The sequence below is a fragment of the Lepisosteus oculatus genome, chromosome 7, assembly GCF_040954835.1.
Source record: "Lepisosteus oculatus isolate fLepOcu1 chromosome 7, fLepOcu1.hap2, whole genome shotgun sequence".
NCBI lineage: Eukaryota > Metazoa > Chordata > Actinopteri > Semionotiformes > Lepisosteidae > Lepisosteus > Lepisosteus oculatus.
In genome coordinates, this window is record NC_090702.1 from 47,306,474 (window position 1) to 47,319,941 (window position 13,468).

Sequence of the window (13,468 nt, forward strand, 5' to 3'; positions counted from 1 at the left end):
TAATGGATCTTAATGAGAAAACATCAATGACATCAATGTTACGTTCATTCCGTTCTGTTTCTAAAACGTGAGTATGCATGGTTTTAACATTAGGTACCAAAATTAAAAATGAATAAGGGTAACTTTCAAAGAGATATCACGCGTTTGTTGCGTGTGGAATGCATATAGTTTGCGTGGATGTTATGTACTGTAGAAGGGGAGGGAATTGGTCACATAATTCTTTTTTACAATGGGCTGCAATATTCAAATTCCCCATCATTGATCATGACGTAATCCGGATAGGTCTGTATATATCAGTGCTATCATGTCTGAAGTCAGTCTATGCTGCAAAGCGAATGCAGAGTGATAAATCTGCGCAGGAGTTCAATCGATATTCGCAACATACTTTACTCTTACTCTACCCTGAAACTCAGCAGTACTAAAACGCTCAATTGATTATTTCTCAGGTAAGTGACCGGCAAAAGCAGTTTATAACGTATTGCCTACACCTAATCTTTGTCTTGTTTTTACAGCTTTAAGATGTCATTCTTGTGTTGTCATAAAATAGTCTTTTCAGAAGCAACTAATTAAATCGGAGAAAAGGCTTTCTCCGTAGGAGAAAAAAAAACTGAATAATTGTTTTTGAAGACAGAATGTTTTTAACTAAATCTTTGTGTATTTGTAAACTTCCTATACTGGTTTTCCAGTATTGTTATTGTTATTTAGGAGGAGAAAAGTACCGTATCTCTCCTAGATTCTATAATAAGAAAGTAGACTTTAATCGAACAATCAACAATTTCAACTTTCCAGATCAATACTTAAAAATCTGCTTAAATGAGTTGCTTTAAACGTCTGCTTTTGTGTACCTGTAATTATTTTTTTAAATTATTTTGAATAAAGGATCCATGAAGAATTTCAGAAGGAAGATGCTGTAATACAGGATGCAAATGGCAAATGAGGGTTAGTCAGATTCATTTACTGAAACTTACAATTGTGACATTTTATTCCATCCGTTCTCATTGTATTTATGTGTGGAGTGGGTGCAGTTATACATTAGTTATTATAAATAAGTAATTCAAATGACCAAATATAACATTTTTGTTCTGATTGGTTTGTTTTTATAAAAGAGAAATCAAGTAGCTTTTCCACATAAGTTTTAAGGTATAAACAAAGTTACTCCTCAAGAGAAGTTAAATGGATTTAATCCATCAAGACTTAACTATAATACATTAACCTTCTTCTACAGGTCTTAAGTTGACAATCATCAAAAGAGGCCTAGCAAGCCATCTGGAATATCAACCTGATTAATTGGATTTGGGAAGTCCTGAACTATAATGTATGATGTATTTTAATTGAAATCAAATCGATACTGAAGACTTCTTTCAATGAAACTTGATGCTCAATTTACAAGAAATTAGATCTACCTTCCTAGGCTCTAGCCTTCATTGTAAACATTGTAATGTTAAAATAGTAATCTTCTGATGCTACAACATGAAATACGACATACAGTACAGTACCATTCAAGGCAGACAACAAGTACTAAAACCGATAAACAGCAAATTGAAATTATAAAGTGAAAAGAGAAACACTAACCTTATCCATGGCTTAAAACTCCCATGGTGAAAACATGAAGGTGCCTGTGTTTTAGATATTGATTAAGCAAGGCAGTGCTGATGATAACAGGGTGGATAGGGCATAGGAATCCCAGGAGCAGTGTGAAAACGTGAGTTGAGATGGGGTCATCCTGGTACACTATGGTACACTACAGGTACAGTAGCTGGTTCTACCACAGAAGGACTAGAAAAGACAGAGAGCAACAGGAAAATAGGTAAAGTAACACTAAATGTTTAATAGTGCACATATCCATTCCATTAAAATCGCCAAACCATTCTGTAAATGCCTGTTATTCCCATAACACCCTAGAAATAAATATCCTCTTTATGCATGAGTGCAGGATGGAACAAAAGGCCAGGCTTGTGGATGTTGTAATGTTTGTCTGGATTCTCTCTGTGCTGTTGTACGCACCAGCACTTAAGCACTGGGGAAGAAATATTGTGAAAAAAGAGCTAAGGATCATTTAAAAATAATGCCCAATTTATAAAAATATTCCCAAACTTTCTCAGAAGAAAAAGCAAAGGACATTTTACCGAGTTGTTAATTTCTGTTTCTTAAAGTGATATAATAACTTTTTATACAGGTACATAAATAATGCCATTTGGCACGATTTATTTTCCGAATATGAGTACACTTTATCTGACTAATATGCATCAGCCAATTCAATGGGGTATAAAGTGGAGCTCCTTCTATTTGCAAAGTGTTTTAGGATCCTTGAGATAAAAATACTATAGAAATACCAGTGATTATAATTATTACAATGCCTCCTTTCTTCTAAAACAATGAATATTGACATAATATTTTAACTTTGGCCAGCAGCTATATCACCCTGCAGCTAAGTAGGGTTGAGCCTGGTCAGTACCTGGAAGGGCGACCACCTGGGAAGGTATGGTTGCTGCTGGAAGTGGTGTTAGTGGGACCAGCGGGGGTCGCCCACCCTGTGATCTGTGTGGGTCCTAACGCCCCAGTATAGTGGCGGGGACACTATACTGGGCGCTTTCTTTCGGATGAGACGTTAAACCGAAGTCCTGACTCTCATTGGCCATTTGAGATCTTGGGCATTTCTCAATAAGAGTAGGGAGTGTCCAGGCCAAATTTCCCCTTATCCTTTACCATGGCCTCCAAATTGTCCCCATATATGATTGGCTTGCACTTGCCCTGCGATGGACTGGTGTCCCGTCCAGGGTGTACTCTGCCTTGCACTCGTTGTTGCCCGGGAGACTCTGTGACACCGTATGGTATAAAGCGGTTTGGTAAATGACATGACATGGCATTTTAATCTTTGATTTGCATACACATCATCATTACCTGATTTTGAAACTGAATCTGCCATGTGGGATGCCAAATGTAATTTTTTTCTCAGTTTTGTACATGACATTGCTTAATTGTTATATATATATTTTGTTTTAAGGAATTGTTTGTGTAAATCAACTTGGGGGGGTGTTTGTAAATGGACGACCCCTTCCCACGTGCACAAGAAAAAGAATAATTGAACTGGCATCGGGTGGAATGAGACCGTGTGAAATTTCCAGGATTTTACAGGTACTTAAAATAACTGGTTTTTATGTTAAACATGACTTTATATATTGCATTATATATATATAGTCTATCTCCTGTGATTCTGAAAAGGTAATAAGTGCGAAGTAACAAGCATGTAGCATTGTGTAAGTAGTCTTACTGTATGCAAGGCAATACTGTACTGGGGTATTGTGTGAAAAAACTCAACAAACCCTGCTTAAGGGATCCCAGACCATTTTGGGTAGAGTCACTGTAGCCTCCAAAACAAGTCTGATTACTCAGATGCTTTGAAAAAAATGGTTTAGCGTAGCCCATGCGTGCTTCTGATTGAGATAGGGTGCCATCTTCTTCAGAAAGAGAGAAAAATCAGCATAGAAAGAAAGGCTGTTCATTTTGAACACTTGATATGCAAGGGAGAAGTCATCGTTAATTGACAGCTCTCCACTCCATGTCAGAATTGTTTTTTCAGCATTAAGGTGATTCAAAGTACGTTTTGGATGCTGTTGCACACATAAACAGAACCATGCCTTTGTTGCCTTTTGAGGCTCAAACTCACACTGTGCTTTCTTTGCACCCTTTTGCTCTACTTTTTTATTTTTTCTGTTTTTTATCCATAGACACTCACAGGTATTCTGCTGTATGTGCAACCGATTATCAGAGTCAGATGGACTTGTATTTTTACGAGACAGTATTCAATCTGTTAAATGTGGCCATTTAGGATACACCAAAGCAGTTGTGCTTTTATATTGTTCTAAAAAGATCACTTTGATCATGACCTGCTCAGTGCGCTTTTTAACGTTTCTATCAAAATCTCCTTATCCGTTTGCTAGTCCCATTTCAACTCAGTCACTATGAACCCCTTGGTCAATGGGGTTATTTGATCTCCAGTTCAAAGAATAATTGCACATGTTCTGCCGTGTTTCTATCTGTCATATTCATAATAATTGCACATGTTCTGTCATGTTTATATCTTGTGATCGGAATGGCTATTTTTCTTTGTTGAGCCTCTGTATGTGTATATGTAGTACCATTTAAAAGCTATAAAGGCCATGTACAAGAAAATGGGGGTGAGGGTGATTAGTTACCATTCTTCTTCACTATAATCTCTGGGAGATACTCATATGATGGCTCAGCATGTTCTCCATTTATAAGGATAGCAGTACATCTGGAAATGTATGTCTGTTTCCTGAAACAATCAGTTTCAGCTTCTCTCGTGTGAAGTATGGATTATATTCCCTGAAGAATGGTTACTTCCTGGTTCTGATTAACAGATGTTATCAGTGTCTCTTGTTCACTCTGATCCCTGAATTTCTAATACGGCATCATCCCATTCATTTGACAATTTATTGTCCATCGATCGATTTTCTAATCGCTTCATCCAGTTCAGGGTCGTGAGGGAGATGCCCATCCCGTCAAGCAAGTGGTGCAAGGTGGGATACACCCTGGACAGGATGCCAGTGGCACACACAGACAGAGACACAGACACACACTCACACCAATTCTCCCACAAGCCAATTAACCTACCAGTATATGTGCATTGTCGGAGGAAACTGGAGCATCTGGAGAAAATCCAGAGAAAACTTAAAAATTTATTTAAGACCTCTCTGACAAAGCTTCCTGTGAGACAGAAAAACACACTCTATACAATCTTTCTCATAAAATAAATATCTAGTGGACAGCCACATGTACAATGTGCATGTGTCTGTGCAGCACATTATGAGAGGACACCAAACATATTAGGAGATTACTGTAAAGAAGAATGATCAATATTTTTCTCTCCCTTCATCTCTCGAAATACAGTGTTTCCAAACTTTTTAACAAAGCTGTATGTCTACATTATTTCCAGGAAAACTAGAGAGCAAAAAAGAAAGTGCTTTCACAAAGTGTGAGATGTTTTTACTTTGTATTTTGGAAACTTTCCAGGGTTTCTTTGTTACACAAAAATGTTTTCCATAAGAAAATAATTCTAAACCGACAAGAAATTAAAAACATCACAGTAAGCAACAGCAAAGCCATATATGCTGTGACTGACATAAAAAACAGATAATTGAAAATAAAGAAGTGGATAGTTCCGTACATGCTTAGTCAGGTGAATAATTAATGTGCTAATAAAGGAAAGGAAACCAGTCATTCCTGTACAATAGTAGGCAGCATGCCAGGATACAAATCCAAGATGTGTAAACAATTATATTTCTTGAACATGGAATAACACAAATGACAATTCACTCCTTTTGAAGCAGCATTTGAAAAACTCCTTTTTCATAGAGAAGCCTCAACAACTGAATGCTGTGTATTTATTTCTGCTTCACAGCATGGCATTGACCTGCACTTGTGCTTTTTCAGCGTGCACATTGACGCAAATCCCATCAAGCAGTAATGACACATATAGGAAGAGAAGCATCCAGCCAGTGGAACACATTACACTGCTGTCCCCTCACTCTGAATGTTGCGATTGCTCGTTGTAAAAAACAAAGTGTAAAAAACAAAACCTGGCATTCAAATGAGATCTGGTATTTGCCTGCGGGTGATTTCCCATCAGCTGTAATTGTTTTCATGTGGCTGCGATGTGAAATGTTATGCTTTGTATCCCACATGGAGTGATACACCAAGAAGCTAAGACGTTTTACAAGTGGGAGGAAGCCATTCAGTGCATCAAGCCTGTTTGGTAGTTAGTAGCTCATTGACACAAGAGTCTCATTTAGCCATTACTTGAAAGAAATCAGGGTATTGACTTCAACATCATGGCTGGGTAGCTTGTTCCATGCACCCACATTGTGTTCCCATATACAGTATGGGATATATATGTATATTATATATAGTATAAATGCTGCTTCATATTATATTGAAATTTTAACGAAGTGGAATGTTTAATTTTTCCAGGTATCAAATGGCTGCGTCAGTAAGATATTGTACAGATACCAGCAGACTGGTCTTTTGTGCCCAAAAACAATCGGAGGGAGCAAGCCTCGTCTCCTTACACCTGAAGTGATTGGTAAAATCATCCAGTATAAATGGGAAAACCCATCGCTTTTTGCCTGGGAAATTCAGGGGAAGCTTTTGGCAGCAAGGGTCTGTAAACCAGACAAAATCCCAAGTGTAGGTGAATTACAAAATTACATAACACATATCCTAACTTTTTAACAATTAAAAAAAAGTAATGCTGAGTGTTGCAGCATTTTAACAAGAGAAAAGAAAAGGGAATATATAATTTTCTTTCTATGTAGGTTTTAGTGTAGATTGAACTACAGTCCAATAAATGGCTGAAAATGGAAGTCTTAAATTGTACACAAAATTTAAATAATGACATGCTGTATTGGACAAAAATACTCAGCTGTTTAAACGTTGAGATTTTTGTCCATATTTGTCCAGAAACAAATGACTGGTCAATCTATCTATCTAAAGAAAAGTTAAAAGAGTGTTCAATAATGATATTAACTTTTGAAATGACAAAATACCTATAATGTGTGCTCAAAGCACATTTTACATTATTGAAAAATACTAGTCAATAATACAGAAAGACATGCCTTAAGGCTGCTTGTAAATGAGAGAGTTCCTTGTGTGTGGAACATTTATTTTGCAGAAAACACAAAACTCTTCTTTTGAATAAACAATGCCAATGGCATTCTTTTCTTTCAAACCTAGGTTTCCTCTGTAAATCGGATTTTAAGGAATATACAGCTGGACCCAGGTCATCTGCAGTTTGAGGAATCTGTGCCATACCAATGGAGCTCAGGTCAGAATTTAATGTGTCTAAATAAAGGAAACTATTAGATGATGTATCAAAGTGTTATGTACTTTGTAATATTGTAGATATTTTAATGCCCCCCAAGTATATATTCATAGTTCCATTACTTGTTTTTCTGCAGTTCTTCTAAGTGCTTTAGTGCCCTAGTGTAATTTAAGATCTTATTAAATATCTTTCTTTATTTTTGTATTATAGAAACAATCAAAAAGAAAGCAACAGATGGAATGAATGCTGTAAGGGGAAATGACTGTGATTTGCAGAAGATCTTGGTCAAAAGCAGTCAGCACCGGAACAGGACAGTTTTCACTCAAGAGCAATCGGTGGCTTTAGAGCAAGGTACGCTGCATGGCAGGTGTGGGCAATCCCAGCTCTTGATTACTGCGAGTGCTGGGCTCCTGTGGGTTTTAGAAGTACTTTCCCGACAGGAAACACATTAACATCTAAGAAAACAGGTGATTTTGCTACTTACTGTACACATAGTTCAATTAAACTATTTAGTCTTAAAGCAGAAAGTAAAAGCTAAAATGACTTCAAACCCTTTCAAATGGATTCCTCTTGCCTACTTCATGATTACTTGCCTATTTGTACCTTAGAAATAAAGAGAAAGTCAGCTAAAAGTAGCCATCCTTCTTGAAAACAGGAAAAATAGCACCTAGAGATAACAGTAGAGTTGACAGCACTTGTACTCTACTTTGTTCTTGAGAGCAATTTCTGAATATCACACAGAATCCCAAGAAAACTCCTCTCTGTCATTCTACCTGAAAACTGAGATTCATTATCATCCTCATCATGTACTTGCCTGGGAGGAAATATGATCCTGGGATTAACCTTCCTGAACAAAGAGAAAAAAGAATGAAAAATCCTTGTAAGGACTCTCATGATAGACATATGACAATCTGATGAGTCGTGGTACTTGTGGAGAAATCACCTGATTTGAAATGCTCTGTGTTGTGGGGTGTGCCTGCTGTCTTTACCAATAGGGTATGTTATATGTCAAGAAAACCTGATGAGTCTTGGGATTGGAAATGTCCATAAGAAACCATGCAACATTGAATAAAGTTTTGGGATTTTGAGTAAATGACTAATCTAAAGCAAAGTTCTTGTCAATAGAATGTGATTGTTATGGTCAGGAGATATTGGTAGCAACTAGATACTGTGTTCAGTTCAAATTATGAAGATAAAGCCATAGAAAGCTGAAAACCTAACAATACAAGACGTTTTGAAACACAACGTTGGATCATTACGTTTGTATGAGTTTATTATGTATATGTACAACCTCACCACCAGCTCCAGCATCATCCTTCTTCTTCTGAAACAGGAAACTATAGATCACTTTTATGTCTCTTACAAGTAAAGCTTTGGCACTGTATGTTAAATCTATATGTATCAGATGTACAGTATATTAGACTCCCTGTATACATTATGGGAGGAAAATGTTTTCAGTCTAGAACAACAGAGATTGAAAGAAAATAAAAAATTGGTTAAAGTATACAAAATCCTTAAGGGCAGAGATAGGGAGAACCCAGGGAACTATTTCACACTCAAAATCAAAAGGATAAAGGATCACCGAACTAAAAGAGAACTGGAAACTAAAAGCAAATTCAATTAGGATGGAGAAGAACTTCATGAATGCTTCTTTACACAAGGAATTGAGGATGTCTTGCACAGGCATCCTAGCCAAGTGGTTGGTCCCAAACTCTGAGAGACAGTGGGATGAAATTGTACTTTCTCTTAGCTATTGTACTAAAATTAGGCATCCTCTTATTTGTATCATCTTATATCCTTGTATGTTCTTATACAGTCTGTTCCTATATGCAGGTGAGGATGTGGAGTGCCCAACTAAACAAATATCAGAATCCACAAATATAGCTTTTTAAAATGTTTGCTCTTCCCTCTTGTTGTTTTTGTTCTGGATACAGAATTCATAAGGACTCAGTATCCAGATATCTTCACTCGAGAGAAATTAGCTGCAGAAATCAACCTTCCTGAAGGAACAATAAGGGTAAAGAATCTATATTTTGCAAGCTATTGTAGGTAAAAGTTTGCACTTTACTGTGATGTAAAGTTCCTTTTTTGTTGTAACCAACTTTAATATTCCCAGTGCATCCATTACAGTTTTTTTTTGTTACACTAAGGCACAGTTCACACAATTTATTTTTATTCCACAGTCATGTTGGACAATAGTAAGATAAGACTTGATAGAATATATTTTTGGCTTGTAAAGGCGTTTAAGAGGTGCTGTACGTAAGTGCTCGGATTTTGAATTGTCTTGATGTTAATCTAAATTTCCTCCCAAAGGTCTGGTTTTCAAATAGAAGAGCAAAATGGAGGCGAGAGGAAAAGTTGAAATGCGGAATCTATCGTACGGAGAGTGAGTTGTGTTGTTCTGTGTACGCGCTTTTCAGAACAAAAATAAAACTCAGTTTGATTCTGATGGATGTTAGCTGTAAGAAAGTGTTGCTCTAGTTGCTGTCTGACATGTCATGGGATGGAACACAATCTCATTTTAAATGACCCTAGGTCTTTGCTTCAGTTGAAAAAGCAAGGCCCTGCTGTGGTCATCAATACATGATTTTGAATTAAACATTTGGTTTGAATCCAAAATGTAAAGACCAAAACTATTTAGTTCATTCAGCAATGTTAATGCAGAATCCAAATGAGTTAAATCAGCTCAATGGCCTCTTTCTGTCTTTGACATTATGTTCATTATGTAATAATTGAGTTTTTGAAGAAATAGTGTCTATTAAAACATACAATTTTCAACAGTTTTGAAAAAATATATAATTTAGCTACATGTATCTTTCTTAGAATTCTTAGCATAAGTAATTGTCTAAATAATTCTTTTACTTTTTCCACAGATAGCCTATGCACAGGAAATCCAAACTTCTTAAGAACAGCAGCACAAGGGTTTGCAGCATTGCATTCAACTAAGACTGACAGACATATTCTACAGGTGCTGTATGCTAAAATGGTATTGCAAATATCCTTTACATTAAGTCTAATACAAATAGTTCTTTTCCACATGTCATTTTGTAGGAGAGCATGTAGTCACATTTCAAACCAATCTACAGAGGGTCTAGAAATACTGACACTTCGCTTTCCTTCCTGCATAAGACACACAGCTGTGAGGACTCTGGGCTGTTAGGTGGAAGGTTTAAATCCCAAGTGTGGAGCTGCTTTTCTATCTGGGTAGAATGGTATCTCAGGATGCTTAATGGGTGCATAAAGTAACTTGCTTTTTATAAAAGCAACAGTTCAGTAAATTAATATTAAAATACACTATTTCCTCACTTTACTGGATTTATAGGAAGAAAGGGTTATCTGGTATATGAAAATTGTATATACTGTATATTTGCTTACTGAATATATACTGTATGTATATGTATGTGCTGTATATAAAAATGATATAGTGTTGTGTATTACATTGTATTATATAAAATACAGTATGGAAAATAACATACTGTATTTAACAATATACTTGTACTGTGTACATTCACAATTTCATAAAGCGCACACTCTAAATACTTTACTGTACTGCAGTGTTATTCATGCTCCTTAGCAAAATCAAAATTATTTTGATACTCAAATAAAGATATTGTTAATTGCAATTAATATTTGTCTATTATATCTGCAGTCCATTAAAGTGAAATCTGTTCAAGCAAGGATATATTGCATATGTATTAAATACCAGTTGAGTATTTTAAAATATGATACTAGTACTGCACAATAATTTATCTTTTATGTTTTCTAGGATTCATACATATTTTCAGTATGTGTCACAGAAAGGTGGCAAGCATTGTTACCTCACAGCTATGATTTAAGACTCAGGGCTCAGGTGTTCATGTAGGGTTGCACTGAGTTCTTTGGTGTGGGTTAGCCACTCTGAAATGTACCTTTCTCTGGGTCCTTTTGAGTTGCTTTGAGCGGCAGAGGTTTGTGTTCTCATTACCCTCTTGCGCACTCTACTGGTATGAATTACTCAGACATGCTCTGATAATCGCATGGACCGGCTGAGATAGACTCAAACTTGCTCTGACACTCAGAGTGTTCAGCAGTTTTCAGATAATGAATGGATGGATTTATGCAAAGAAATATTTGCATTGCTTCAAATATCCAGTAGGTGGTGTGTGTTTCCAGTAAGTATCCTGTTGTTAACTACCGTATTGTTCGTAACAAAGATATACTGGTGAATTTTAGAAGTATTGAGATTTTACATTTACTTTGGTGAACAACTTTATCAGATGTACATCACACTGGACAATTCTTTTTTCTGTCAAATTTGCTATTTAAAATGTAAAATTAATAGACTGTGATTTTTTTTCTCACATTAGGACCCCAGTATAAATGCATCGATGCTAAGTCGAGCTCAGGAGTACAACCCAAATAGTGCTGCAAATGCTTATGAAAATATCAGTTCTCTTTTGATGGCTGAAAATTTTAATCAAGGTAAGACTGCAATTGTTTTAGTTCGGGTCTCATATCATTTGGAAATTTTATTTTTATGTATTAAATAATGATTATGTTCCTATTATCATAGAAATAAACAAATTCACTCAAAACCATGTGGGATAACTGCTCACAGGCAAGAATGGAAGAAAATGTAAAAGGTATTTTCTACAGATTATGTGGCCTTTATTTCAGGTGTGTTGCACAGCACTGCAGGAAGTGGTTCATCGTTTTCTGGCTCACAGTGGCCTCTGCTGTCATACTCCACTGCAGACAGAGGATCAGTACCAGTCCTTCCTAGGCCATATGCACCATTGCTTTTTCCTAATTCATAACGTCAAAACCTCCTACAGCAAAATATGAAAGATAAAATCAGCAATCCATACCACAGGTAACAATAACCATGTTCACAAAAAAAAGTTGTATCAAGTGTTATCAAATAAATTCTAAGTGCCTTTAATGCCAAGTGCTGTGTAAAGGAATGCATTAACTACGCCACTTCTCAATATGCCCTAAAGGTCCTGGTGTTGTATGGTCTTTTCAGTCACTGTATGCTCAGACTGTGTGAGAACTCTGATAATAGTTGTTTCTGTTATTCACCTTATGTCAAGGTAAAAGGAGAAAATGCAACACAATAGCTCTATTTAACACAGATCAGAGGGTTTAAACTTATATTCTATTTTACGTTACACCTTTACAGCATATACAAAATATACTTACATACCTACCTGGGGAACCATGTACCAATCTTTAGTTGGTACCAATCTTTTAATTGGTAATCTTTAGTTACCAATCTTTAATCTGTAGTTTAGTTGTCACCCTTTAGTTGTAAAATTCCATATACAGTAAATATTCAATACTAAATGGATTAAAACATGCACAGTAAAGAGCTTAAATGATTAAATCTTTTCACTCACGACCAATGCACCACGAGTGCCCCTGTCGGTCTTTTTGGCCGGCCAATCACATACCGCGGTACAACGCAGTGACCTGTGGGTAATTGCGTGCGGTACGGGTTTGTACCGTGCATTTTGAAATGCTGCATCTGTATATGCAAGCAGTGATGCCCTACTATTGTATTTGTGAAGAATGAAGAGCACAATACAAGTGGCTGTGGAGGAATCAGAAGCCTTCCTACAGAATAATAGAACTCATTTTACACAGCCCAGCAGATTACTGTTTAGCAGATAGCACTTCTACTGAACTACAAACCTAATTGCAATATCTTCAGATTCATATTCTTTCTTTTACAAGTTTGAGTGAGTTCCCTTTTGTTCCTAATTTCATCATTGCCTTGTATTTTTATACTTCTTTTTAATCCATGAATATCACAGCACAAGGGTGGGGCACTTTTAATTTAGTATCCTGGCCAAATATGAATATTTCCTGAAAATTCTGGGCCTTATAATGCACTCTTCAATTTATCGTATTACAAACATTATAACCCAGATGTGTTTCTTGGTGAAAGCTAAAAAAAAGCTAACAGGCTAAAAGCTTTCATTCAAGCTTTCATTTTGTTCATTTTTAAATATTTTAAACTTAGCTTTTGAAAATGATTTAACATATCAATAGTGCAAAGCATTATGAAGATGTTCCATTATATATGTTATTATAAGTATAATGTTTGTATACCATAGCTTTGCAGGCTTGCTTTTTTATAATTTGTTGTTTAGAGACATAACATGTGGCAGAGTGGTGAACATCAGGTTTGCTACGAACTATGAGGCTGAGCCTGAGCAAACATTCTTGATTGAGTTCATGGGTCTGTACTCTGCAAATACAGCATATTCTGTCCCAGAAATGTCATTAAATGTTTTGCCACAGTTTTCTTTTTTGGGGTTGATGTCCTTTGTATAGCAAGATCATTAAAGCATCATGATATTATCACGCTGTATTTTATGTGTATATACAGTGTCCAGGATTCATTGCTCAATATGAGCTCTATTTGCCCCAGTTTTAATTTGAGATGCCTGTCAGTAGAGGGCAGCAAAACCTTTTACATATACAATATGTGACAGGTGATACATTGTGTTGCATAAGGGGGGTTCATATGATTTCTAATACTCAAATGTTAAAGCTTTTATAATATTGCATTTTCAACAGACAAAGCAAATCCTTTTTCTTCTACACCTTAATGCATTCATTCTGACATGTTGCACATTGTCT

General features: G+C 36.1%; 1 protein-coding gene across 1 annotated transcript; it reads left to right on the plus strand.

Annotated features, from left to right (window-relative positions):
- Positions 1 to 350: 350 nt before the first annotated feature.
- Positions 351 to 12,483, plus strand: LOC102698285 (paired box protein Pax-6). The gene is made up of 11 exons (XM_015352202.2): positions 351 to 446; positions 880 to 939; positions 3,005 to 3,135; positions 5,992 to 6,207; positions 6,754 to 6,844; positions 7,052 to 7,192; positions 8,776 to 8,858; positions 9,155 to 9,227; positions 9,715 to 9,809; positions 11,188 to 11,302; positions 11,498 to 12,483. Exons 2-11 carry the CDS (start codon positions 921 to 923, stop codon positions 11,635 to 11,637), a joined length of 1,104 nt encoding a protein of 367 aa, XP_015207688.2. The 5' UTR covers positions 351 to 446; positions 880 to 920; the 3' UTR covers positions 11,638 to 12,483.
- The last annotated feature ends 985 nt before the right edge of the window (positions 12,484 to 13,468 follow it).

Coding starts and splice junctions, on each gene's coding strand:
- LOC102698285 (XM_015352202.2), top strand. Junction 7,193..8,775: donor ATCGGTGGCTTTAGAGCAAG/GTACGCTGCATG, acceptor TTCTGGATACAG/AATTCATAAGGACTCAGTAT. Junction 11,303..11,497: donor GGCTGAAAATTTTAATCAAG/GTAAGACTGCAA, acceptor CCTTTATTTCAG/GTGTGTTGCACAGCACTGCA.